Source organism: Zosterops lateralis (genome assembly GCF_965231275.1).
Source record: "Zosterops lateralis genome assembly, chromosome: 4".
NCBI lineage: Eukaryota > Metazoa > Chordata > Aves > Passeriformes > Zosteropidae > Zosterops > Zosterops lateralis.
The window spans coordinates 12,635,377-12,663,046 of NC_139765.1; the positions used below are offsets into that span (position 1 = coordinate 12,635,377).

General features: G+C 42.1%; 2 protein-coding genes across 5 annotated transcripts in view; one reads left to right on the forward strand and one right to left on the reverse strand.

The window, feature by feature from the left end:
• ITPR2 (inositol 1,4,5-trisphosphate receptor type 2) overlaps positions 1-27,670 on the forward strand; it is a 241,136-nt gene that overhangs the window by 138,751 nt on the left and 74,715 nt on the right. For all 3 annotated transcript variants that reach the window (XM_083859206.1, XM_083859207.1, XM_083859208.1), the window contains one exon: positions 26,371-26,479. In XM_083859206.1, the coding sequence (XP_083715332.1) occupies positions 26,371-26,479 (109 nt within the window). The remainder of the gene's footprint in view (positions 1-26,370; positions 26,480-27,670) is intronic.
• Positions 20,461-27,670, reverse strand: part of RASSF8 (Ras association domain family member 8) — a 253,822-nt gene continuing 246,612 nt past the window's right edge. Inside the window, exon 5 of one of the 2 annotated variants that reach the window (XR_014589832.1) lies at positions 20,461-20,471. The gene's annotated coding sequence lies outside the window, so the exon portion shown is untranslated. The other variant, XR_014589833.1, reaches the window with a different exon arrangement.

Sequence of the window (27,670 nt, forward strand, 5' to 3'; positions counted from 1 at the left end):
AGGGGTGGAAATGAGATTCCACTCCCTGTGCAGGCTGTCTTAGCAGCTACCAGGTGTGAGGGTACACTTGAGGTCGTCAGGAGAGAGAGACAGCTTCCAGTTTGGCATCACCAGGAGCGTGCAGGGGTGGTGGCTGGAGATGTGTGCCACAGCTGTATGCACCCACCTCCACCAGGAGCAGGGAGAATCTCCTGCAGAGTGCTCCTGGGAAGCCTAATGAAGGAGCTGGTATTCGGCAGGGACGGGGAGCAGGAGCGAGTGAGCTATTTTTCTTTTTAATGGTTGCAATTACTTGCTTAACACCCCTGCCACACCAAGCAAGAGGCAGAGGAGGGCTGATTCCAGGCTGTAGATGAAAGCTGATCCCAAGGTCTCTGTCTAGCCAGGCAGGAGGAGAAAATGGAAACTCACTGTTTTCTGATTAGTTTCAAACTGATGTAATTTCTAAGGGACTTCATCACTAATGACATCTGGCAAGGGATTAGTCTGTAATGTGGCCCGTCTCCCCCTTCTCCCCCTTTCAAGAAAAAGAAAATATATGCTATATTGAACTTTGGAAAACAGCTATTAAGCAACCACAGAAACTGCTTCTGATAGGATTTTTTTTTTTTTTTTTTGGTCTGATGAGGATTTTACCCAGCATGTTTGGCCTTGGAGGAGTGCCTGGATGGTATTGCCAGCTGGAATTGTCAGAGCTGCTTTGTCTTGTGTCCCAGGAAAACAGAAGCCTGGCAGGCAGTCACTCTCGCTCTTATTTCATATCCCTGCTTAGTCAGAGTTGCCAGCCCCAAGCACTGAAAACCCTGAGTCAGGCCACAAACAAATCACGAGATTTGGCTTGAAAATCATGAGATTTTTTAATTACAAATAGTTTATTTGGGATTACTCTGAGTATTTAGAGTGTCTGTTCTTCCAGTTTTATTGTACAAATCCTAGAGTTTGAAATATGTTTTGTTGAATTACACATGTGTTTATTTACTGAAATAAAAGCCAGGTTCATTTATGATTACCTGACCTCCGGAGTTTGTGGGGAAAAGACCAGAATACTCAGAGCTCCCATGAGGGGATCCTTTCTGCTGCCAGGGGTGCCAGCAAGAGGCACTGCTGGCCCTCAGCTGGGGCACAGGGCAATGTGCTCAGCAGGGTGGGATGGGTGTTGGTAACTCCAGGTACAGAGCTGTCACTGAGAGTTGGGGACAGGGCCTTGTCACTCTGCAAATTCCTTTTGGCAGACTTGTCCAAAACATTTTGTCCTCAATTGCTGAGCAGTTACACCAGCAAAGTCTCCTTATATTCCTTTCCCCTGCAAGCTTTTTACGCCTCCCCCCCCGCCCCCGCCTTTATTTTTTACTACTTTTCTCCTCTTTCTTGCAAAAAACTTGATTTTTTGACTCTAGCTGTCTACAGTAGCATTTGTGTCCCATTAGCCCTCTATCCAGTAGGGCTGGATACCAGTCTGCCTGTCTCTGCTGCAAAAGAAATTTAGATAACCTTGACTCTCAGGTCTTTCAGTTTTAAGACTCCTTACTGCTTCCAGAGGAACAACAAGCTTCCCTTGAACCAGGTGTTTTCTCAGCTGTGACCAGTTAGAGGTTCCCAGCTCTAAGGTTCCTCTCAGGCCGCTCTACTGGGCGCAGTTCAGCATTTTAAGAAACCAGACTCTTCTAAATATACAAATATTTGACTGTGGCTCTCTAAAAATGAAAATCTTTGCATTTAAACAAATGCTGGAAGTCCTGCACATCGTTGGGAAGTTCTTCTTTTTACAGTTTTTTCAAAGGGGCTAAAAAAATGTTCCTGGAGAACAGACTGTGCAGCCGGAGTATTCTTAATTTTGCAGGGAGACCCACATTAACTCGGTTGCATTTGTGAGGCAAAGGATGTTAACAGCAGTAATTCACCGCTAGCAATAAAGTGTGGGCTGGTCAGTAAATTCACCGAGGATGGCACAGAGGATTGTTCTGGTTATATGTCACAGTCTTTCTTAAATTTGCCCTGGTTGTTCCTGGCACTTCATTGTAGTAATGATAATTCTCACAATAAAACCAACCATGACAACTTAGAAAGGGCTGTTTTAAAAATGGAAGTTGAACCATTTCTTCTTTTCCATCGTATTTAAGTATTCTTACAGCAAATAACACCACGCCTGTGAAAACTTCAGATTTTACTGTTTGAGTTTGGACTTTTGTTCTGTGTGGGGAAATGTTTTCATGAAGAAAAAAACCCAAAACCCCCAAAACATCAGTCAGAGCAGCAAGTTTCGGAGATTACTTGGGGTTGGGGTGTGCTTAGACTTAAATGAGTAATTTGTACTGCAGAAATCTGGGCAAAGTGGTACCAATTTTTGCCTGTGCAGGGCATCGGGTGAGAGCAGTGCTGGCTGTGTGTGGGCACAGGGCTGGGGGGGTGGCAGCTGAACTTGCTCCTCCTGGAGCCCCACCTGATGCTCAGCCAGGCTGCTGAGAAGGGTGTGCTGTCCCCAGTGTGGTCTGCAGGGAGCCACTTGACTTAGATGAAATTGTTTATATAAAAAGATTATTTCCATACATGCGATACTGAAAGAGCTTGTTTTAACTCAGTAGCAAATTCTAGCATACTGGGTACTCTAAATGCAGGTCTTTTACTTCCCTTTTCTTAAAAAAAATAAAAAAATAAAAAAACTCCCACAAAGTCAACTATTTGATATATACTTTAATTCATCATGGATTTAACCTATTTTTTAAATGATAAACAATTTAAAACTAAAGAAATAATTCCTTTGTCTCTTTAAACTAGCTCTCTCCTATTTTTGCACATTTTTTTTCCTTTTTCTCTATTTTTTTTCCTAGTTTTTAGCTGAAGAAAGACTTTATTTGGGAGCAGGAAAGGAAATGTTGCTGGAATAATGTTTTCTTTTGATCTACCCCACAGTTTATGGCTTCTGTGTCTTAAGTTCAGTACTTTGATCACTATCTGTCTGTTTTCCTGCTAAGCCCTGTGCAGTGTGATTTTACTATTGAGCCAGCTGGGGCTCTGCCCCCTGAAAGAACCATGAGGTAGTAAAATCAGAGTAAATTAAAAGAGTTTTCTCAAGCCTCTTCTGCACGATTGTCAGCTCTTAATTTCACAGCTGAAAAGTGGCTGCTGTCTTGCCCCTGCCGATGCCGTGCCCGTCCAGCTCCATCTTCCAGCAGGGGCCTCCAGAGCCACAGGAGGTGGCAAAACAGCACCAGGCAGCTGCAGCCCTGCACAAAGGGGCTCTTTCACACACGTTCCTGCTAGGAATGCACATGTGCAGCTAAAACAAGTTTCACTGCCCATCTGACTTGAGCAACAGCCATCCTGGGGGAGCTTTTTTTTCTTCCTGAGATGGGTCAACAGATACATTGCCCTAATGCTTGTTTCTGACTGGGTGAGCGCTGTGTTCAGGCCCAGAACTTTGGTAATTCTAGATTTTTTTGTGGTCAGGAGGGTTGCTGAAGGACAAGGGAAGGGAACTGAGGTTTCCCCTGACAGGCTGCTCTGCACAGGGAGGTACCACCACCCTGGGCACGTGTCAGTGCAGCACAGGGTACTTTTAAGTAGCACAAGCTCACTCCCGTTTCGGGCTCCTCTCCAGAGGACTGAGTGATTCACCTTGAGAGAAGGTCTCTCTGAAAGTGGAAGCAGGACTTTGCATTATGACAGTGCAGAACCTCGCAGGTTGGCAGGGCGCCCGTCTTCTCCTCCCTAAATCAAGGAGCGTGCTCCTGGGCTTTGTGAATGAAGACTTGTTGGGGAAAAAATGGCATGAAGTCTTAAAAAAAAAATAAAATTAATTTATTAAGCTTGGCTTACTGTGTAAATTCTTGTTCTGAAGTTGGCTTCTATTGGAAAAAAATGCTTTTAGAAATTTGCTGAAATGTTGGCATACACGAAAGGAGCCACTTCTTGAGTTGTACAGACTCCAGAGACTCTTCCTGCTGTGTTGGCCAACTTGATTTGCAATGCCTGTTCTCCTGAAGGAGGATTTCTGGTTCAAGGTGGCTCCAAAAATCTGCAACCCAAGGGGGTCATCCAACAAAAGACAAAGCAGAAGGGCTTGTCTGGAGCACCCACCCCGTCAAACGTGCCTGTGGCACACAGGCACTGCTGCCCAGCGTGGGTGGAGTGGCTACCACCTTCTGAGGCAGTGAGCTGGGTGTTGGTTAGGAGACCTGGGCCACGTGTTAACCCCACACTCCTGTGATCCCTGGCTGTCATACCTGTGGAAATGTTTATATCTGTCATACCTGTGGGGATGCAAACCAACAGACGGTGACACTGGCAGGGGCATCCCCTTGTCTGGAGGGCATCTGGCTTTGACAAGAGGAGGAGCATGTTTTATCCCCAACAGCCAATATATATCCATTATCAAATACCACCTGCCTTGTTTGCAGGAAATCCCTCCAGATGATACTGGAGGCATTTCAAAACTCACCTGGACGCGTTCCTTTGTCACCAAGGCTGGGGGGGTTGGACTGGACGAGCTCCAGAGGTCCCTTCCAGCCTTAACACTCCTGGAATTGTGTGGGATTGCGATCACTGCGGTGACCACGCATTGGACAGCAGAGATTGGTCCCCAGGCTTCCTCCCAGGTGCCAGGAGGGTGATTTGGGTGAGAGCGCTGGGAGCAGGAGGGGGCAGAGCGGTGCCCAGGGCGGCTCCCGGGGGCAGCCGCTGTGCCGAGGGATGGGGCGAGTGCAAGGCGCCTTCCACCTTTAGAACTGCTCCCCGTGCTGTAATCGCCTTTGGCCGGGCAGCGATTTAACGGGCTGTGTGAGCATGTGACCGCGGCGCATGTGAGCGGCGCAGCCGGGGCCGCGGCCGGGCTGTGTTATGTAATGGACGCAATGTCTGGCTCCGTGCGGCGCCCCGAGCCCGCGGGGAGCGCGGCCCCGCCGTCAGGAGCTGGGAAATGGCTCTGGAGCTTCCCGCGGGGCTGCCTTTGCATGGAGCGCGCATCCCCTGCGCCGCCCGAGGGAGCCGGGAATTGCGCCTTATGTAACGCGGCGGGAGCGGCACCGGGGGACAGACAGAGCCCCCGCTCCTTCCCCTCTGCCCCCGCACGCTACAGGAGCACGGAACAGCGTGTTATTTATTAATTAAATAATATTTAATATTTTATACTCTCTGCCCCTCTCCCGCTTTGCCGCCGCCTCGAAAAGAGGTTCCGCAGGCAGCAGAGGTGCCTCCCCGTGTTGGGGGATGCGGGATTTGGCAGAGGATGTTGGAGTGCAGGCACTGAGGTTTGGGCGTGCAGATGGCCTCTGAGGAGTTTCCATAAATTATGTTGTGTGTGACTCCCCGGTGGCACTGCACAGGGGTGCCTGTGTGGAGCTGCAGATGTTCTTGCCATCAACCTCTCACCTTTTATCCAGTTCTCTGAAAAAAAAAAAAAAAAAAAAAAAAAAAAAAAGGGGTCCCGTGGCTGTGGGGACAAAAAGAAAAATAAAACCCACCAAATGTGGAGCATCTGGGGCAGCTTTAAATTTAAGTAACAATTTTTATTGATAACCAGCTGAGGAGCAAATTGACATAACAGAGCTGAAAGACAGAGAAGTGCTTCCCCCATCCCCATCCTGCAGCATTCACCATTTCTCCAAAGTACCATTTGAAATCCCATCCTTCCTTCTCTGATGGAAGCTACCATCAGTTCATTGTCTTGCCCTAGAAAAGAATAATAATGCTGCCCAGGAGCTGTGAAGAAACCAAACACTCCGAAATTTTGAGCTGTGTTAAATCTCCCCTACTTTCTAAGGGCCAGAATATACTGCTTTCAGGCAGCCTGATTGCATGGCAGTCAAAACATTTTCCTCTTAAACATTTCCCCTGCCACCACTACAATAAGAAAATAGCCATTTATAAAGCTGTGCTTGCAACAAGCTCCAGTGCTGTTTGATAAGATCAGGTATACTGGTTGTGCATCTGGGGAATATTCAACAAATAATATCACTTTATACGATACCGATTCTATTATCCTGTATTTATTGTATTTCCAAGAGGAAGTTATTGTTGGAGTTGTTTTTGTATTAATAGGCATCACAAAATGGTATTTTGTTTTGGTGGTTAAGAGGTTTTTGTCTTTCTGTTGCTTTTCCTCTATTTTTTCACTTCACCTCTCTATATACAGCAGACCCATGTTTAAATATACATTGTTATGTATAGTTACATAACCCTGTCTTGCAAAGTACTGAAAAATGATCCCTGGCTTTATCTTCTTTGTACTTGTTAAGAGTAACAGGTTTTGTGTATAATCTAGCATAGTCAAAAGACAGAGGGAAGCATGCTGCTGCTACATAAGGATCATTTTCCACAAATCAGAACAAAAATAATAGAAATTATATCCCAACAAATATCATATGCTGTGCTTTTACTAGCCAGTGAGTCTTAAAACCAGAGAGTATGAATGCATTTGCTAACGAGTGGATACTGAGTTGATTTAATGAGTTGGTGATGCAGTTGGTGACTGCTCATTATCACCAGAGAATTTAACTTGCTGCAGCAACTCAGAAAATAAATGAGTACAGCTCAGACTGGACTGTGTTGTGAGCGAAATGAGACCTTTTCCTCTCTGCAGCTTTAGCAGTCTTTGGTTTTTCCTGCTTCATATCAGCCATGCTGAGCTGTGTTTCAGGTCCTTTAACCATCCGTTGCTGATCCTTCCAAGGATGGGTATGGAAGTGATGCCAGACCCTGCCTCATGAGCAGAGGGACTGCTCAGAGAGGTAAACAGATTCAGAGTTCTTGACATCTGGAGATTAACAGCAGGCCTCCTCTCAGAATAAAGGGCCATTCTTCATCTGAGGTGTGGAGAGGGAATATTAGGACTCTGGTTATCATCTAACAGGCATTACAGGAGATAAAGGAGCTCCAAAGGTGTGGAAAGCTCTTACTACAGCTTGAGCAGGTCAGGTTGCTTATGAACAAAAGCATGTCAGGAGTCCTGCTGGACTCTGCCAGTGGTAAATATGTTTGACTGGTTGAATGGAATCACCTTATTCAGGTATCACTCATGGAAAGAAAATAGCAAAACTCTTCTTATTCTGTAGCCTACATTTTATGGGACTTCATTCCTTAAATACCAATGTGCCCACCGAGTTGTGGGTTACTAGATACTGCAGAAGCACAGCACATAAATAATGACATTTGTTTTATTTTGAAGTTGCTAGAAAATCAATGTCCCCGTAGGGTGTAAATACAGTAGAGGAGGGTTTTGTGTTTGTGCTTGAAGACAAAAGTTCTCTGTCCTTAAAATATACAGTTGCAGAGAAAACTGATAATTTTTTTTCCTCCTTGGTGCAGACTTTTAGAATCTGGTTCTAATTGCTCGGGCTTTGCTGCTATTGCCTGAATTTTACACAGTGCTGGAACCCAGAGATGTATGCAATGAAACTTTAAAACCTTGTTGAGTTTTGGAAATGTTCACCAGTTAAAAAAAAAAAAAATAAAAGAAAGAAAAAGAAAGCCAACCTACAGAGAGTTTTAAAAATAGCCCAAGTCCTCCTGGAATTCAATTACAGATGCCTGCCAGCTGCTTTCCCTGCCCGGGACATGCATTTCTAGTTTCTCTGTTCCTCTGGATGTTCCTTGCAGGGGAACAGCCCGTGTGACATGACTGATGAACAGAGAGATTGGAGAGAGAGGTGCTGGGGTATGGCCCCCCGCCATCCTCCCATCCCACCTGCTGCTCGGGCTGTCCTTTCATAGTCACGATTTGAGCTGTGCGATTGTTGTACAATGTGGATTCCGGCTGTGCGGCCATTGCTGGGACTGGCCCTTTATTCTCATGCTATGTGCAATGACTTTTTCAAAAGCTTTTTATTTAGCCCCTGTAGCACTGCGTCTTACAAAAAAAAAAAACATTATAAGAATCCCATCTTCTTGGATCTGTATTCTGTCTGAGTTCACAGGCACACATTATGTCCCCCATTTGCTAAAACACCGAAGTGCAGACCCTGAGCTAAACTGCAGGCTTCATTTCCCCTGGAAATATATGCTGATTGTAATAGATTTGCCCATAAGTGCCCATGCTGGATTCTCCCATATTATGGACCTTGCCCTTAAGGAATTGTTTCCCAACTTATGGTGTAGGATCAAATTAAAAAAAAAAAAAACAAAAAAACACCCCAAAAAAAAACCACCACCACAAAAAAAAAAACCCACAAAAAAAAAAACAAAAAAAAAAAAAAAAAAAAAAAAAAAAACAAAAAAAAAAACACACACACAAAAAAAACCCACACCCACCAACAAGCAAACAAACAAACAAACAAAAACAACCAACAAAACTCCAAAACTCTGCTCACTTATTAAATTACATGGACTGTCTTTTGTTACGTATCATCTTTTTCTTGGTCTGGTTGCAGATGATTCAGCTGTCCAGTTGCAGGAGAACATTTTCCAGCAATGTAGTTTGGATGTAATCCTCTTTCTGGTATTGTCCTGATTTCCCCCCATAGGCTTTCTGTGTGTGCCCATCTGTGTGTGGCAGTGACAGGAGCTTTCCACCCAGTCTGGCTGTCTGCAGGATCTCACTGGTTCTGTGCTGCCTTGCTCTCTTGGGTATCGTTTGACTCTTTGATTGGGATGAATATGGTTTGAGGGTTTGTGGCAGAAATTCATTTACTAATTCATAGGGGAGGGAAGTGGGGGAGGAGAGGAGAGGGAAGGGAAATAATTCTTTGGTACAGAACAAGAATCCTCCAAGGACATAGTTACAGTATTTCTTGTTACAGTACAACGTGTTTGTTTTCATTTGTAGAAAATGCAGTGATTCTGTGGCTTAGGCTGTTGCCTACTTAGCACACAGCTATGCTGCAGATACAGCTGTTCTGAGCTGAGCAGTCCCTGCTTGATGTCTGGTCCCACTGATTTCACGAGACAATTCTTATTCACAGGTCTTCACATAATATGACATGGCTGCCTGAGAACTGGAGACATGAACGCCTTGTTTGATTTGCGATTTCTCAGTGATTTTTAATTTTGGTGCAGAGATCCCAGCAGAACTGATTTTAATTAAGAATGTGATCCATAGCTCTTAGATTTAATGATGGGATGTGCCTGCTTACAGCCTGCAGTGCTGCCCTGCCTTAGGGATCTCTAGACTAGTTCCAAATTAACCCATTTTATGAATTAGTTTCACAAGCAGAATTTTGCAGATTCCCTTTCTGGTGCTGTCTTGTTTTGTTTTCTGAGGTTTTTCTCCATGGTGATGCATGGATGCACCCACAGCCTCTTACGAACTGAGGTCAGATTTGGTGTTAAAATCAAGTTGTTTGATATGTACATTTTTATTTTTTTTCCTCATCCTAAGATTTTAAGTTAGGCTAAAGGTTAACTTTTATTTTTAAAGGAGGCTGATACCTGTGTGATAGAAGTGTGTGTGACGAAGCTGATGTCTGAGAAGCAGAAGTGCACACAGCAAGTCACTGGAGCTGACAGATTTCAAAGGGGTGTAGCTGGTTGTGTAAGCCACTAGCTTGGATGGTTTGATGTAATGCTGTTTCCAGACACTGTGGGGATTGCATGTGCCAGTGCTGGGTGTTGCCAGACAGAAACCACAGCAATTCACCCTCAACATAATTACCACCTACAGCAAGGCTAGCAGCTTTTAAATGAGGAGGAGTGGGATTCTTTATCTAGAAAAACACCGAGGAGTTCATGTCTTTCTGTAAATCCACTTAATCTCTTCATTAGAAGGGCAAGGAATACTGACAAACCTCAGCCAACACTGTGCATAATGAAGCATTTTTTAAATACTCCCTTTGATACTAAGCTGGAGCACAGGCAGAATCCAGAAAAATCAGGTGGCGTTTCTTGCGGCTCATACAGCATTAGAAGTGGTTTTGGACATGCAGCACAGCTCTGTTACATGGGAGGCTTTAATGTGCATTTTGAGTACTTTGTTTCCCTCTCTCTGGATACTAAAATTCATAATATTGCAAATATAGCTCCAGCCACTTACTGGCCTCTTGTAGATGGTTGGTTGCTTAAAATACACAGCAACGTTGTTAGAGTGGAAAATGCCAAATTAAAATTTTGTATTTAATTCTTTACTTCCTTTTCTTACCTACTTTACTAATCCTCTCATTAATAGATTAGGAAACAAGTTGTCTTGCAACTACAGAGGTTGATTGTGTGTGGATGTGGGGGGATTGTATCCTTCATGGAGTGCAGACATGCAAAAACGGATGCTTGGGATTTGGTTGTTTTGCTTTGCTGGTAGAAGTAACAGATCAGGGGAATATAAGGTGGCTTCCTTTGCACCTGATCCCAATCCCATTAAAGCCAGTAAAAAGATTTCTAATGTTATTAGAGCCATGATGCACTTTCATTGTTCCTTGCTGCTAGCATTGCCTGCTCAGTGCTCCCAGTGGGATCAGTCATAACAAACAGGAAGTTTTGCACCCTTGCCCACCAGGAAACTGGTGTTTACTGGTTTAAAGGTTTCCCAGTCATTGCACCTGCTCCTGAGCATTACAAAACTTGTGTAGCTGTAGCAGAAATGCTGATAGGGAGAGCTGCAAGGGGACCTGAGCACCCACAGTACTCTCAAATGAACCAAGTGGCCCCTTGGCACTGCATTATTTAAAATCTGCCTGCCTGGTTTGCAGATAGAATCAATTACTTTGCTATTTATGTGATCTGTATTATTCCTTCTTGTAACTATGGGCACAAAGCCTGATACTGAAAAAGTGATCTCTTGGGGCACAGGTCTAAGGTTTCAGTCATTGGGATGAGCCCCTTTTGTGCCATGAAAGCTGAAAGATGGTTCTGTGCTGGCGAAAACTCAGGGTGCCTTCAGTGCAAAATTAATTACAGTGTAGGGGAATGCACCCACAGCCAAAAATATTTGACAGAGCATGAAAGGAGTCCAGTTTGCTCTGTTAGGTATGTCTGCAAAACACTGGAGGGGTACCTGCTGTTTGCTTATGAAACATTGCAGGTATGCACATCTGTGCTCAGCTGAGTCTCATGAGCTGAATGCCCCTCTCTGCATCCCACATCAGTTCCAGCTTCTTGATTGTTCCTCAGCCTGTAACTTGCAGCTCTCCAGCACGATGTTCTGCTGTTCTGCCTCATGGTAGGGTTTGGCCATCACAGCTTTGCAATAAAAATGTCTATAATCTTGTTGTTGAAGCATCTTAATTAACGTCGTAAGAGCCAGATATGAGCACTGCTTTTGATCCGTGTGAGCTCCTGGCTGTGGAATACTTGAAATCATCATAAATCTCCTTGAGATAGATTTTTCATCCCCTGAAACATAACCCCAGCCTCACTTGGACCTGAACTTTCTTTTGTGTGTAATTTAATACCAGAAGCAGGAGAAAACATCTCAAGTGATTTCCTGTGAACCTTTGCTCGAGGTGAAGGAGGAGACAGATGCATTCACTGTCTGAATAATGGTTGGCTGTTGAATCAATAGATCAGATGGTTTGGTGTGAATTTGCCTCTATTAGAATGGTCTGAAGCAGATTTTCTTTTCTCCTTGAGACTGTCTGATAGGTGCACTGGTGGTTAGGCCAAGAGATGGGCTTGCATTTGTAAAGCTAAAAGATCTCTGGCCTCTCTTGAGGCTGAGGGCATTCAGTAGGCACACAGCTCACTGCCCAGCAGGCACAGTCAGCATCTCCCCACAAACACCCAGTGCTCTTGGAAGGATGTGGGAATATGTTGTGATATCTCATGTGAAAGCTCTGTCCTTCGATGTAATCAGTGTGGGTGATACCATAAACCGTGTGATATTATTTACAGAGTAACTTGCACTGTTAGAGGGAAAATTTAAAATAATTGTGGTTTTTTTGACTCTGACTGCAATTCCCTCTGCCTGTGCTGTGTTGGCTCAAGTTTGGAGTCCTAATTTAGGTAAAACTTCAGGCAGGAGGACAATATTCTGAGGCAAGCTGCCTACTTGCAGGTCCCATTATCATCAGTGTGAGCTGAAGACCATAGCATCTTTCAGGAGCAGACTGTAAATTAAGGCTTGCAAGATCTGGCCACGTCCCCTCGATCCTACTTTTGTCTTTTGCCTTAGGATAGGAGATTTATATTTGCATGTCACAAAGCAGATCATAATGGTTATCTCAGAGCTCATTGTTGTTGTGCAGTGTTTTTATGAGGCCGGCAGCCTAATGCTGCAAAGTTGTTTGTAATGTTAAGCTTCTACACCTAAAGCAGTGAGGTATCCATGGTAACTGTCTTGCCTGTACACAGTCCCTCAGCAGCCTTTTCACACAGGTCAGAGCACGCACATTCCCAGAAACTGACTCAATTTAGTCTGCCTTAAACATCAGGTAATTTTAAAAAGACACTGGTTCTTGACTTTTTTTTTTTTTTTTTTTTTTTTGTAATAGAATTTCATTTTAATTAGCCATTCAAGCATTCTGCTAGTGAAAACAAAATAAAACCTTTGCCACTGTAAATATGTCTATTGCTCAGACCTATTCAAATTAAACCCAAGTCTTGTGCTAAAAATGTTAAGGGCTTTGCAGCAAGCAAATTCCAAATTAAAGTTTCTACTTAACACTGCAAAAACGTTCTGCTGTGAGGTTTAGAATAGCATTTTTTTCATCTAGGTCCTCTGTCACTACTTGGTATACTCAATTTCCTTTGACTTCTCTTGTAGTTGAGTCCAAGATTAGACTCCAAAAATTATCTTACTTTCTTCCCCATCTCCTTGTTGATTTGCAGAATACATGTTCATTAAGATGAGTTTCTGTTCTTATCTATAATGATTTTTTCAGTTGTCTGAGGTACTTATCTGCATATACCAAAGCCTGAGGAAAATTCTCTGCAGAACCAGCTGCTATGCTTGGAACTTTTTCATCTGCCAGCTTGCTCCCAACTTAAAGTTTTCCTGTCTAATTTTTTTGGACATCATTTTGCTTCATCTTGGTTTGTTCTGTCAGTTCCAATGCTTTTGCTGTAGTGAATCATCAGGTGTGTTTCTGCTGAGAGTTTGGCTTGGTGACTCAAGTGTGGAGGAGAAGGAAAGGCTCAACTTTTAACCAGATGCTTCCTTCCCAAATGTTCACTTGCCCTTTCCCAGTCTCCTCCAGAGCTGCTTAGTTAATCAAGAGGCACAATTACCACAGTAACTGAGGGGCAAAAGCTACAAATCAAGTGTCACATGGATTATAATATGTCCTTGGTACAGCCAGGGGATAGGGAGGAAAAGGCAGATTCAGAGGGGACGAGGAGGAAGAAAAAAGATGGAGGAGAGCAAAGCAGGAGAGACAAAATCCAGATCCTCTCCTGGTCTCCTGCATCATCCCTTCTGCACTATATAAATCTGTCAAGCTTTTGGCTGAGTGTCAGCAGCTCATGGTGCCACAGCTAGAATACTAATACTTGCTTCTACTTACAAGGAGTTTTAGGCCAGAGAGAGACATTAGGTATGTAGGTGGAGGCATCAAGTGACACTCAGTCCTTTGCAGTCAAAAAGCCGTTTCATCATCAAGTGGGACCCACAGGGAGACAGAAAGGCACTAATATGTATAGGAAACTAATTTATGTAACAATGCCTTTGCAAAGTGGTAATTAATTAAAGGAACTAAATAATGGTGACTTTCTGGTCAGTGTTATTTAGGGCTAAATGAGGGATCTGGTGTTCATAGGCTGTCATCAGAACTGAGAAGGCTGGTGCTGTGGCTGTCTCTGCCACGCAGAGACATTCTTTAGTGCCTTAGAGGATGAGATACTTTGGACTTCATTAGTACAAAACAGAAGAGTTTTCTGTGGGAGTGAGAAGGAGAATTTGGAGTTACCTGGCTGAGCAAGTGTGTGTGTCCCCGGGTCTCACTGGGAAAGGGAGCCTGGAGCTTCTCTCTAAGGAGCTGCCTTTTGTTCAAAAGCTGAAGTGTTTCTACCATTGTTTTTTGTATAAACCAGTAGTATTTTGCTAGGGGTATTTATCAGATAGATGAAATGCAGACCTTTTTCACATTAGGATTTTGGTAGCATGTTTTCTTGCCGTGGCAGTTCTGGGTTTAGCTTGTTGAAATCAGGGTTTCAGCTGATATTTTGGGTCACTGTAGTGCTCTGCATGTCTCCTCATCAGAGATTTCATAAAAACCATTTTCTTCTTGAATCTACATTGGGTTGCACTGTATTTTGGATCCAATACAAATAGACTTGGTACACTTAATGGTCTCTTTTAAACACATGTGGATTGCTAAAGAGGGTCAGACCAGAGGATTAAGAGTGTTTCTTGCTGTGTGGCCATCACCAGATGCTTCAGAAGGTCTAAGAACCCCCACTGCAGGCAGACTTCAAGTTTTCTATTCTTCCTGAGGTCTTGGGATAATCCTTAACAGTAAGATCATAAATCTGTGGGCCCTAAAGCAAGAGATTTTGTCTTCTTTCCCATAGTTGTTTTTTTAACATTTGCTATTGTAACTGGTTTTACTTGTTGTCTATAGAAATGCCCAAATCCTTTTCTGAGTCTTGCTGAATTCTTGGCCTTGGTGACTTCCCATGGCCATCTAATTATGTGTGGGCTAACAATTACTTCTTTATCAGTTTTTCCTTGACCCTCTTTACATTCCCTTGGGGGCCACTTTTTGGGTGGGAGACAGGAATTCCCAACCTCCCCGTTAAGGCTTTGCTGTGCTTTTGCTGTGTCTTTTCTGAAGTGAGAAATCTCAATCTGTAATACCAGAGCTTTTCCATACCTTTGTGTGCTCCCAGCACTCCTCTGAGCCTTTTAGGAAATGGCAACCTGTTAAAAACACAGGACTTAGATGAAAATGTATCACTGATCCAACTTACAGCACTAATTTTGTCTATATCGTTTCCCACCCTACTCCATGTTTTCACAAGGTTTTGTGCTGCATTCAGAACAGAGGGTTTTACCAATAATCAGAATAGTCAAAGCAGTAAGTTCTGTAGCCCCTAAAACTGTTGCTGGGTTTTGTTTTGTGTTCATTAAAAGCACTGACTTGGTGCCATGCCTGTGCAGTTTAATTTCTAGTTACTGGAACTGTAAAATTCTGCTTGGTTTTCATAATGCTGTTGAGTCCTGATGTTGGGATGTTGCATGGCATTTATCAGAGAGATGTCAGGATGGGGGATATCAGTACCCTTGAAACACATGAGGAAAAAAAAAAAAAAAAAAAAGCTGTTACAGGACTTCCAGAGCAGGTTTCCTGCCAGCTCCCAGTCAATCTGTGCTGTACTTAACACCTCTAAAGGAGTCTATGACATTGTATTTCCATAGCTACATGCTGTGCATGTAGGAACATTCCAGTGATAATATATTTCTCCTTGGAAGCAATAGACATTTAGGCATTATAATGGCAACAGCGTCATAATAAATATATGCTAAAACCTGGTATGATGAAATAGCTAATGCACATGTGCTGCAGTCTTATCTGAGATATAAATAACTCTGCAATTTTAGCAAATATTAAATATAAAGGGGCAAATTGATATTATGGGTGAGCAGCTTGCATATTAAATTTTATATAAACATGCATTTGAAAAGTTGAGACAGGCTGATGAAAATGTGACTTCATCTCCCCCTTGTCTATACCTTTGAACAGCTGATTTAATTTTAAGCAAATTTTGGTCATTTTTTCAATCAGTTATGGAGTGTGTTCAATGTTATATTTTTTTTTTCTGTTCAGCATAGAAAGAACTTTTTTCTGATTTTGGGAAATTTAGCATTTAGAAATTGTTATTGCTCCTGAAATAAGATGACAGCTAAGAAACTATTGAGCTGTGGTGTGACAGCCAATATATCTCTGAAAGTTATTAAAAACAAAATGTTACTCTCTTAATACAATGTTTCAGTTTCATGCAATGACTTTGGCTAACAGAAATAGTTTATGAACCTTCTGCTGCAGTGTTGCACAAAGTCAGAATTATTTCCATGGCAGTGTTCAAAGGATGTTATTGGGTTTATTTGTTTGAACTCATGAAATTTTAGACTCTCAGAGTGAAAAGCTAATATTGGCCTCTAATTTAAAAGGGAGGATTGAGAACTGCTTTGGAAACAGAGAGGTTTTTCCTATCAAAAGTTGCCTTCAAAAATCAGAATGTCTGTCTGTCTTTTGGAAGAGAAGCTCTGTCATAAAAAGTTCAGATATGCCAGGAAAGACCAGCTCCATCACCGAGTCACTGCAGGCTTGTGAATCAGTGGGTAAAATCCAGGATAATCCCTGAATGAGGCTGGAGAGGTGCTTAGCCTGCTCACTTATGAATGACATTAATGGGAGATGAGGTTGCCTGGCCTAGCCCAGGGTCTGAGCCAGGACCTGGTTCCTCATTGCTGGGGAATAAACCAACAAAGGCCTCTTTTCCAGCCTCCTGAGGAATTCAGCACCAGGGATATCGTAGAGCCCAGCTCTTCTCTGTGCCGGGACAGCCTTTGCCAGGGCAGGAGCAAGAGCTCAGATCATGAATGAGGTTGTTTTAGTCACAAGATGATCTACTTCTCATACTTGATCAAGGAGTCCTTTCCTTTGGGTGTGGCTTTGCCTCCTAATCCTATTTGCCATTATTTCTTAGCTACTTGGGAATGGATTTGCTGTTTGAGGAAGAGGAGATGTGGCTCCTTGTGGTGGCAGCCAAGTGTCAGCAACTATGGCCTTGCTGAGAGTCAGCAGCAAGGATCTGACAAAAATCAACAAATCTACCAGAGGAGATTGCTTAATATTTATTTGATATTTGCCACCTCTGGCAATCAAAGTCATGAGTCAGGCTCCTAGAAATGATGAAATTACTTTGGTTTGGTTTCTTAACAATTAAAACCCCATTCACATATTTTAGGGTGGGTTTTTGTTTTTTTTTCCTGGCCCTCTTCCTCTGGCCACACAGGTTTCACATTTCCACATTTCATTTCCCAAGACCATGAGCAGTAGAAATTAGCATGGTGGTGGGATGGTTGATTTTGTTCTGGATTTTTTTTTTCTAATGTAAACTGGAATTCTCATACAAGCACAAAAATTTAGGTGCTGAACTTCAGGTGCCAGCTATCATCCTGAAAAGGATTATACAGTTGGGAGAGTTGACATGAATAGAAATTCCCAATCAAGTTTACTGGAAATTTATTCAAGCTGCTACTACTACTTTTTTTGTTGTTGTTTTGTTTTGTTTTTAACTGGGGAACATGAATTATAAATATTTTCAAATTATCCCTGTCAAAATGGATAGCTAATAAAGTGCTAGACTCGTAGTGTTGTCTAACTTTGCTCTACTTTTCTCTTAGTCTGAAATGCCACCTAATTTCATAGATGTAGTGAAACCAGTGCAGGAGCTGGCTTTGTTCCAGGTGGGAATTGTTCTCCTCTGCTTAGAAAAGGAGGCGGATGCTTTGTTTACCCTGCAGTGCTGTGCAGCACAGAGTGAAGGGACAATCTGCCCATCACTGCAGTCACCACTTAGGACATCTCCTGCTGTATCCACACCCAGTTTTTTTTTTTTGGAGCTGATTTGTGTTGGTTTTCCAGCAAGGTGGATGCTAAGACAATGTTTCCACAAACCACTGATAACACTTTAAATATTTCTGCTGCCCTGAACTGCTGCAAGGTTGGTTCCCTGCTGCCGTTCCTGTTTTACTGTGCAGATAGAAGCTGCTGGAATATGTTTTGACCAGCTGTTTTCCTCTGCATTAGCCACAATATTTGGAGACTGACACAAGCACATATACACACCTGTTTTTTTCCCCTTAATGCCTGAAATCCAAGAAATCAGCAACAATTTGGTATCTCTTTCCATCTAAGAATGCAAGAGGCGTTTCTCAGAAGTGTCAGGTGTGTTGATGATTTTGTCAGGCTGGCTCTCAGGGCACTTGGATACAGGGTTGCTGATCATTGTCCAAAGCACGTCTGTAAATCATGGAAAGACAGAATCTGGCAGCTTTGTGTGTTGAATATAGTGGTGTTCAGGCAGAGGTGAGTAGAACTGGAGGAAAAAATGGTCAGTTTTGACTTGGTCTTGGGGTTGTTGTGAGACAATTCATATGCCCCTTGATTATTTTGCAAGAACCAATGAGAAGTACTTATTTAGTTTTCTATTAGTAGTACCCACAACTCATGTCGAATCCAAAGAAAAATTTCCAGAAGCCTATAACCTGGATTGTAAAATAATTCTAATAACCTGGTTTAGCAAGTGCATAGGTTCTTTCAAAGGTAAGCAGTGACATAAGGACAAATTGTGAGTTTCTGAAGTGTCATCATCAGTGTTCAGGGTGACCTCATTGTGGCCTTGCAGTGCCTGAAGGGAACCCACAGGAAAGATGGAGAGAGACTCTTGACAAGGACCTGGAGTGACAGGACAAGGGGCAATGGGTTTACACTGACAGAGAGGAGGTTTAGATGGGCTGTGAGGAAGAAATTGTTCCCTGTGAGGATGGTGAGGCCCTGGCACAGGTTGCCCAGAGAAGCTGTGGCCACTCCTGGATCCCTGGAAGAGTCCAAGGCCAGGTTGGATGTGGCTCTGTGCAGCCTGGGATAGTGAAAGGTGTCCCTGCCCATGGAAGGGATTGGAACTGGTTGACCTTTGCCCCTTTCAACCCAAACCAGGCTATCTATCATTCCATGATTCTGTGATCTTTACTAGTAGACAAGGAAGAAGTCAAGAAATCAGTGGAACTGTTGGCAAGTAAAAATAAGCAGAAAACTGAAATACAGAAGTGCCTCCTGAGCCAATTTGAAAGCCCTGAGCCAATGGGTGGATTCTGCTGTATCTGATCCAAACCAGGGCAGGTACTGCATCTGCACAGCATCCCTTAGCTAGTAAATCAGGTATCTGTAATGCTCTGGCTTTGAAGTTCAACATAATAGCAACATGGCAAAAGAGAATAATGTAATGAAATTGGTGTTTGGCCACTTCCATTATTTTCCATTGCTACCTGTTGCAAATTGCTTGTAAAATGTCAAAGCACAGTAGTGCTCATAAGCATGCATCTGGAAATTGTCTGTTTTGATAAATATTCACATTAGGGCACTTAGGAGTAATTTTTTTTTTTCTTGCAGAGCATGAGGAGTTCCACACAGAAATCCTGTTAAAATATAATAGGATTTGTGTGCATAACTCCCTGTGCATCACTTTGAAAGTTTACCCCCTGCAGCATAAGAGTTAGATAATTTTAGTCTTTGAAAACTGTGCTTCTCAGGTCTGGTCTTTTCCTACAGTCTGTTATTGATGGTGCACTCATAAATGCTTCTGAATAATCGTGATCAAATCTCACATTGTTTTCCTTCTGTGGTGGAGAACTTGAGTTATTGTGTGTCTCAGTGCTTTGTCTTGCACTGGAGGAAGTATGAAAGGAAAAATTACAGAGGTGCAAACATGACCTGGTTTGTAAGTGCACAGTTTATATGCACAAGTGACAGATATAAACAATAATATTTGCCCACAGCAAAGACTCTCTATATAAATGCATATATACATATCTTGTGATCTGATATTTGAACCAAAAAAACCCCCCAAACCAGTCACCAGCTACTAAGACTTTAGGCCCAGTAGAAAAATTATATAATTGCAAAATCAAACTGTGTTTTTTGAAGTGTTTTCTTCTCGGTCTAAGTCTAAGCGTCCCAATGCTGAGGTTTCACTAACCCAAACAATTTTTCTCTCCTGCTGTATTCCTAGTGGAGACACTTTTTAGAGTTACTGCCAAAAAAATCTTTCTCTTAATATGATGCTTTCCTGAGTTTCTTCAGGGTGCAAAATTGGACAGTTATCAGGCAAAACCTGTGGGGTTTTTTTTGCTGTGTATCCAGTATTCTTTTCTCTATCCATATTGAAAATGGACTGGCAATAGCAGTTGTTTTTGCAATAGTTTGGCACTTAAGCTTCTAGCTTTCTATGGAACATGGAACTGCAAAGGAAAGAAGAATTAAAAGACTACTTTAAAAATGAACTCCTTTTTAGAACAACTGTAGTTTGGTTTTAAAGAAGGTCGTGCTTGGGGTTTTTTTTATCTGAACCTGTTAATGTATCTCTGCATTAGTTACAGTCTCAAGTTTATCAGTATTTGTGATGCAGGCAATTTGTATTGAGACAAGTGGGAGTCCTCCCAGTTTTGTGTAGGATTGAACAATGGCACATTTTAAATGTGGGGTGTCTCTGCTTAATGAGAGACAGCTGAGAGGTGTGGGTGGCCAGCTCTGCTCTCCTAAGAGAACTGTGTCATGAAGTCTGGTGCATATTTTGGGTTGTTTTTTTTTTCTTTTTAGACTTGGATAAAAGGCATTTGCCTGGCAAAGTGTGTGTCTGCTCCTTCTCCTACTTAAGTTGCTGGCAAATCTCCTGTTGATTTTAGTGGACGCAGAACTGGACACCAGCTGGACCCAACTTCATATTTAAAAGTGCTTTTTTTCCCCAGTGTGAAAATAACTGTGCTGTTGGGTGTCATATTTTATTGGTGAAAATATATAATTTTCAACTATCAGTTGGCTACAAAAACATCTTGTTGAAAAAGATCAAAACCAAGAAAAAGCTCGCTCTGTGTAAAAACAAACAAACAACTCCCCAAAACAAACAACTTCCCCCAATTCGTGAGCCCCCTGGAAGTTGCTGGCATGATGAAAACAGAAATTTTCCACTTTGTGGACATAATAGGAGTCAAGGCTTCAGGGCTCTCTTCCAAGCCTGTGCTTGTGCAACACCACGCGTGTGGTAGCCGTGGCCTCAGCTGATCCCTTTTGGAGATGGAGAGATTTCTGTGTCATCTTGCATTTCAAGAGGAGGTTGAATCATAATTTAAAGGGTTATAAAACCACGTATGGTATCTTCACAAAACGCCTTCTCCCACCATGTTTTGTCTCCAAGACAAATAAAGGAACAAAATGGGTGAAAAACAACAACAACAACAAAAGCGACAACCAAAAAATCATCCTGAAGCAGGCACTCAGACCAAGTAGAATAGAAATTTCATTTATAAATAATGACAAGAAACATGTAGAAGTAGGTGCCTTTTAAACAGCCTTCATAGAAAGCCAGGATTCTAGCCTCATCTATATTTACTACAGGAAAAGGTGGCATGATGTCTTCATAGATTATGTTAGATGACATATTTTTGTCACCCAGCTTGTTCTCCTAATGCAGACCACAAGATCTTCAAATAGTTTCTGTCTGAGAAGCCACCTAGTCGTGGTTTAGTAACTGCCAGCAGTGCAGACTATCACACCTCTTCTTAAGCTGTTCCAATAACTAAATGCCACTACTGTTACATAAAATAAAAATAAAATTCATAACCCACAAACTGAATAACCCAGCTGCCTCTGCCTCTTTTCTAGCTGAATTTCTCCATTTTCAGCTTCTCACCAGTATGTCTTGCACCTTTTATCTTTAGACTGAAGTCATCCATTATATCAGATTTCTTATGTAGATAGTCGGAAACAGAGTTCATGCTTAGACTGATAAACTCAGTAGATTGAAAGGCTTGAATTTCTGATGAAATGGCTTGTTTTATTCTCTAATCACTCTCATGGAGCTTCTCCAAACCTGATCCAATTTGTCAGCATTCTTCTTGAACTGTGGACACCAACTTGTGATGTGGTTTTGTTACAGTAATGTGCTCCTGCATGTGAATAAGTGAGAGAGTCTCACAAATCCCACATAACAGCTCTTGTTACCCTTTGCAGAACTGTGGGATCTGGGGAGTTGTCATTACACTGATTTTTCTCCTAGGCCTTTAATTCTTCCCCAAAGTCATGACCTCCTACGACAGAATCCTCCATTTTTTTATGTGTGTTCTGTATTTTATTGTTATTAAGACATACAGAGACTTGGACATAATGACACTCATATTGTTTACTTCTAGTCAGTTTAATGAATGATGCCTTAATTGTTAGCGGTGACTTGACCTTATCCTCTCTTTTTTTGTGTGTCCTTTCCAGAAACAATTAATAATTATTTTCTGTATTATTTCATTTCATTAAGAAAAGTCCCAAATGAGGCAGACAATACATGAATTTGCCCATTAGAAGCCTATGCATTTGTTTATTATTTCTTGCTTTAAATTGCACTTTGAATTCTGTCAGTCACTGAGTTGTTAGGCCATTTGATAACTATCCTTCTGGGCTTACTTAATCAAAAATTTTGCCTTACAGGATTGTGTCACACTGCACAGTTTATCAAACTTTACCAGAATGATATTTTCGTTATTAGCAAAAGCAGAGAATAATCTTCAGAAATTTCAGAAGGTCTATTTTGGCAAACCTGTATTGAGGCAATTATTTTACAACATGACACCAATATTAAAACTGCCATCAGTATATAGTAGCTTCCTTTAATTTTGTGTTAATATACAAAACCAGCCATTCCTTGGCCTCTCCCAGAACTGATATCAAACTCATGGCACAGGGTTGGATATCATTAAAAAGTGTAAGAAGTACTCCCTGGTACTTTTGGAAAAGTATCACTGCATGTCTCACAGCTCTCCAGAATTTTGTGTCTCTTCCAAACTGTCTGAAAACATGTATTCGTAGACTAGAGATCCCCAACAGCTCCTCTTTTATACTTGGTTTGTAAAATACGAAGATTTAATAAGCCTGGTTTTCATGCCGCTTCCTGGATTAATCCGGAAATATGCTCACAACATCATCCACTGTATCACAGAAGTACTGGTTGGATGTACCTGCCTGTTCTGTGTAACCACTGATAACCTGGGCATTTCCACTTCATTAGTTTAGTACAAAGTGAGAACCAGGGGAGATTACCAGACCCTCTACTTCAGCCTCCAGAACATCATATGTATAATTCCAATTCCTTAAGAAGTGTGCAGTTATATAAGGCAGGACAGATAAGTTTTGGTGGTGTAACAGGGAGAGCTGGTGCTGATGGAGGTATCCATGATAAGCCTTAGGTACCTCTCTCAGCCATTGCTTCCTGGCACATCCTCATGTGGAGCCAGCCTTTTCCAGGCTCAGAGAGGACAATTAAACCATTGTATTAAGGCATTTAAATCAAGTTTGAAGACCAATGAGTATAATGAAATATGGACTGAGAAAATGGAATTTGTTTGTGTCTACATGTTCCTACTGGAATAATTATTCCCTATTGGAAACTTTTGCCTGTCAATCCCTAGCTATTTAAAACTGCAACAACAATATCCAGTTGTTGCTTTCTTGTGTCCTCAGTCTTTATCCTAGCTTTTGTTAGGGACAATGCAGTGGTATTCATCAGCAACAATAAGACTGTTATGTTTCCTTGTGTTTTTTCCAAAGCTATACAATGTTCTAGCCATTATGGAAGGGTTGCAGTCAGCTGAGTGATGTTTACATGTCACTTCCATACCCTAATAGGAGTATAAAAGAAAGTGTATTGTAGCCAGCAGGGAGAGATTCAGCTTGGAAGGCCGGGACTTTTGCCTCGTATAGAAATGCAGTTGGGGAAGATGGCACCGCACTGCCTAGCATGCTTTTATTTTTGGCCTCTGCTTTAGTGCCACAAGTGTCAGTAGTAGCTGCAGCAAACTGCTTATTTATGCTGCTGCTGTGATCGTTTGCTTTTGGGCAGTATTAATTTTGTGGCTGTGCTAAGTTAGGAATCCATTTCCAAGGACATCAATGGCGTGGCTGTCTGGCCTGTCCTGGCAGCAGTGGTCTCGTCCGTGTGACGGGGCTGTTCCTGACTGTGTTTGCTGGCATTCCTATAAAAGCATTCCCACAGACCTATGCCAGCGGGATCAGCACTTTTTCTGGAAGCAGGGTCTTTCCAGCTTTTTCTAGGATGATGCCTCACAGTCACATGCTGGAGGCAACAGGCGTTTCTGGTACATTCCTCAGGCATTTTTCTGTGCATTTCTCAGCCCCGGTTCATGCAGCTGGGCTCTTCTGCTCTTTGTAGTGGCAACTCATTTCACAAGACTCATGGAAGTCATATGGCTGCTTGAGGTCATCACAGAGGAGATGAAGATCCTGAGTTTGCAAATATGTGGGTTGAGCCTGGGGGTACATTTCTGACACAGCTGTCAGGCAAAGCAGAGGTTCCACTGCATTTCCGCTTTTCAAACACAGTATCCTTGACTCTTGACACTTTGGCTTCTGGGAACTATAACTACTGTCTGGATTCATGGGAGGTTGAGAGAGAGCAGGAATCCTAATAATTAAGTTTTCTTGGAAGAAGAAATGAAATCTGTTCCTTAGTTTGGATATGGGTGGAGCAGGATTCTCCTTTCTGTAGCCAGCTGGAGAAACATCTTCATATCCCCTACTGTCTTTGAAGGTAACGAGGCAGGAGAAAGATCTGAGATGTGCTGTTAGTTACTTGCTTCCAGGTAATAACACCCCAGTGCTTAATCACTCAGTTTATTAGTCAAAAGCTATTTTATGCTTTTAAACATTCTTCTTGATAAAATAAGGGCTGTTTTGGTTGAACAATAAAGCTTGTGACCACAGATAGTATTCTTAACTATAAATAGATGGTTTTTGGTGTTTCTTCTCGTGACTGCACTGTGACTGTTTATATAATTTACGATTAGTCATCAAGAGACTGCATAGGTTGCTGGTTGAGGAGGTTGACTCAAACTGAGTGGTTAGTCAAGTGCTATGGCAAATGCCAGCCTTTCTGATTAAAAGATCGTGTCTCAAGGCAGTGCCCATTCTGGATTGGGTCCTAGTTGGGAGTTAGGAAGGGTTTCTGCTCTGTGATCCCATCTGTGTGACAGTTTTATGATTCTGTGATATTTATGCCTGAGAAAGCTTGAAAAGGGGCTTTAGCCTTCTTCTCAGTCCATGTTTATCAGTTCTGATGGGAACTCTTTTCCCATCAATAATATGTTTTTCTTCTTCAGGAGACGAGGAAAATGAGGTTCACTTTCCCATGAGACACTGGATTTTAGTCCCACTAGAGACAGGGTGTTGAGCAGGAGGAGGAGCTGGTGCTCTTACCCTTCTTAAAATTGCTAATGAGCTTGGTTACTGTCCCTTGTCCATTACTGTACCAGTCCAGGTTAAACCCCATCACAACCAGGCTGTCTCTGTGTGAATTCCTCAGAGATTCTGGTTCTTTACCTTCCTCTGTAGAGCAGAGGACACTGGATTAACCTCATGTGGAAATTCACCCGGTAAATTCCCTGTAGATGACGCTTCTTATTTTCTTGCAGCTATCATATTAATAGCTTTTGATGTTTTACTTTAGGCCCTGTACTTTGCTTGGCTGTTTGAGGGAATTCTGTACAGACTATTATCAAATAAAAACCTCAAAATGTGAGAACTAGGAAAAAATGGCTGGTTCATGTTGTCAGGCAGCACACAGTCCTGCATTTTGGCACTTCTTTCAGGTGGACAAGGCCATTGCCTTCAAGGCCCATGAAGCAGTGAAGCCCCTCTGTGGTGTGTGGTTGCCACTGGAAATATTGCCAAGTTAACAGAGAAGTGGGAGTGTAAGGGTGCCTTGGACTTGCTCCCCCACTGCCTGCTGTGGTGGCCACAGAGATGCTTTGGTTGAAAACTTGACTGCTGCACTAATGTGCTGGCACAGGCAAACTGCTAAATGCTGAGAATGCTTCTAGTGCAAATGTTATTTTGAATTTTTTTCATCAAACCCAGCAGTTTAGTAAAAGTAGGGAAAAATTGTTCAATTTTACTGCCAAACTCTTGAAGTGACCAATTTCCCCCTTCTGTTAAGAGACCTTACTTATTCCTCTTTATGAAATCTGAGGTTACACATACGCCTACAGTTGTTGTGTCACCTTCTGCCTCTGTAAAGCAGAGTGTTGACTGCAGGTGTTCTGTGGAGACTGAAGGCAGAATAAAATGCCAAGTAATTGGTACCCCTGACTCTCAATCCAGTGTGTCTTGTGTTGCAGAACATAAGTAAAATGAAAGGGAAGATCTTCAGAGAGCTGCATGCAAATTTTGACTGGTTGTGGTTTTGGAAGTCAAGGAACAAGGCGATACAGAGAATGCTTTTTAAGCTGTTCTATCAAATGTCATATCTGTGTTTTAATATTTTATGTGATGTGGCTTCTTTCAGATGATCAGCTGGATTATCTGAGATCAGAGAAAAGGGAGTGGTACTACTCAGCTGCAGAAAATAGGATGAAAGTGCTGCCATGGCAGGGTAGGGCACAGACACACTGACTGCAGAGCACTGGCTATTTGTGGAGCTTGTTTCAATATACACATCTTACAGATAGCCAGTCAGAATTACTGTAGTGGAGGTGTTTTATTTATAATCAATAAGTTTAAAACAAACTTCAAAAAAAGTTTATACAACAGTATTTTAGAATTTTTTCCCTTGGGACTTTTTAGATAAAACCATTAGATATTTGTTTCCTCAACAACCTTCCTATTTGTGCGCTTGCTAATTATAATGGAAAGACCTACTAAATTATGTAACTGTGTTAAACAGCTTGCTTTTCAAACAAAGGAAACTGGCCACAACTCTCATTTCTTCTATTTTCCTCTTTCTCTTAAGGGCAACACTTTAAGGAAAATCCTCCTGTATCGGTACTTTAAAGGGGAATATGGAAGTGGTATGAATGGGCCCCTGTCTGCCAGCTACAGCAAAACTGCACAAGTGGGAGGTAAATCAACTCACATCATTTCAAGAGCGCAAAATTAGCAGCACCATTTTTTCTAATAGGCACATTGGACGTGCTCCAGGCATTCAGTTGGTAAATAAATCAAACATGTTCTGTAACCACTTAGAAGAGAAGTAGTATCAGGCTCCTCTATTTTTAAGTTGCATACACTTGTCTGTGATTGTTCATTCGTAGGTACCAGGAAATCCCAATCCAGAAATTCAGTGAAGCAGAAAACTTTTGAAGAGAGAGGATGTTGTTTCTGGAAACTAAAGAATTTTTTGATGTTCCAGATCCTTTACTGATATATGAAAAAGATAAGATCTAAGGAAAAGCTTCTTTCAAAAATCCTGGTTAGACAAGGGAACAGATTTTCCTGTTACAACTTTACTGAACAAGACTCTGATGAACCTGTCCTATCTTCCTGTGGGCAAGAAGTTTCAGTAGATGATCTCTGTAGGTCCATTACAACCTTATTTTTTGCATCATTCTGCTGTAGAAGCCACAGGAAGTTACTGCAGGGTGGTTTCTAGGAGAACCCATAATAATGGATGTGAGGAAATGAGGCTGGAGCTAGGTATAGAGCCAGGTCAGAAGTGCGTTTTGCATTTTCAGTGCACACTGAAGGCATGCCCAGATTTGTCAACTTTTGCAGATGTTACTCAGCTGTTCCTCCTTAACTATTTCAATGTAGACACTGAGAACCTTTGCAGTCTTAACATCCTATATGCCAAGTTTGGCTCTCTAACAAACAAGAGACTGAAGTTTTATTATTTTTTTTAGTTCTCTCTAAAAAGCGTGTGTGTGTATGGCTTCATCACAAAGTCTGAAGCATTTTAATCAGTTTAATCAAAGTAGTACTGGCTGATTAAAGCAGTACCGTATTTTTTACTAATGAAGGAGGTGCAGTTACATCTTTAGAGGAATAAGTATAGCAGGAAAGATGATCACCTGTGATAATAAAAGGTGGTTGATTTAATGAGCTAATACAATTTAGCAAAAATTCTTCAACCCACACCTTTAATTTGGATTAACTCAAGTTTATGTTCTTAAAGAAAATGTCATGATGATGATGGTGATAATGATGATGATGATGATGACCTAGGAGTTGGCAAAAGCAGTTGACTGGAAGGTCAGACCCACAACCAGGGTGGACTTACCAGGACACAATTTTAGTATAGATTAGGCCTGAGA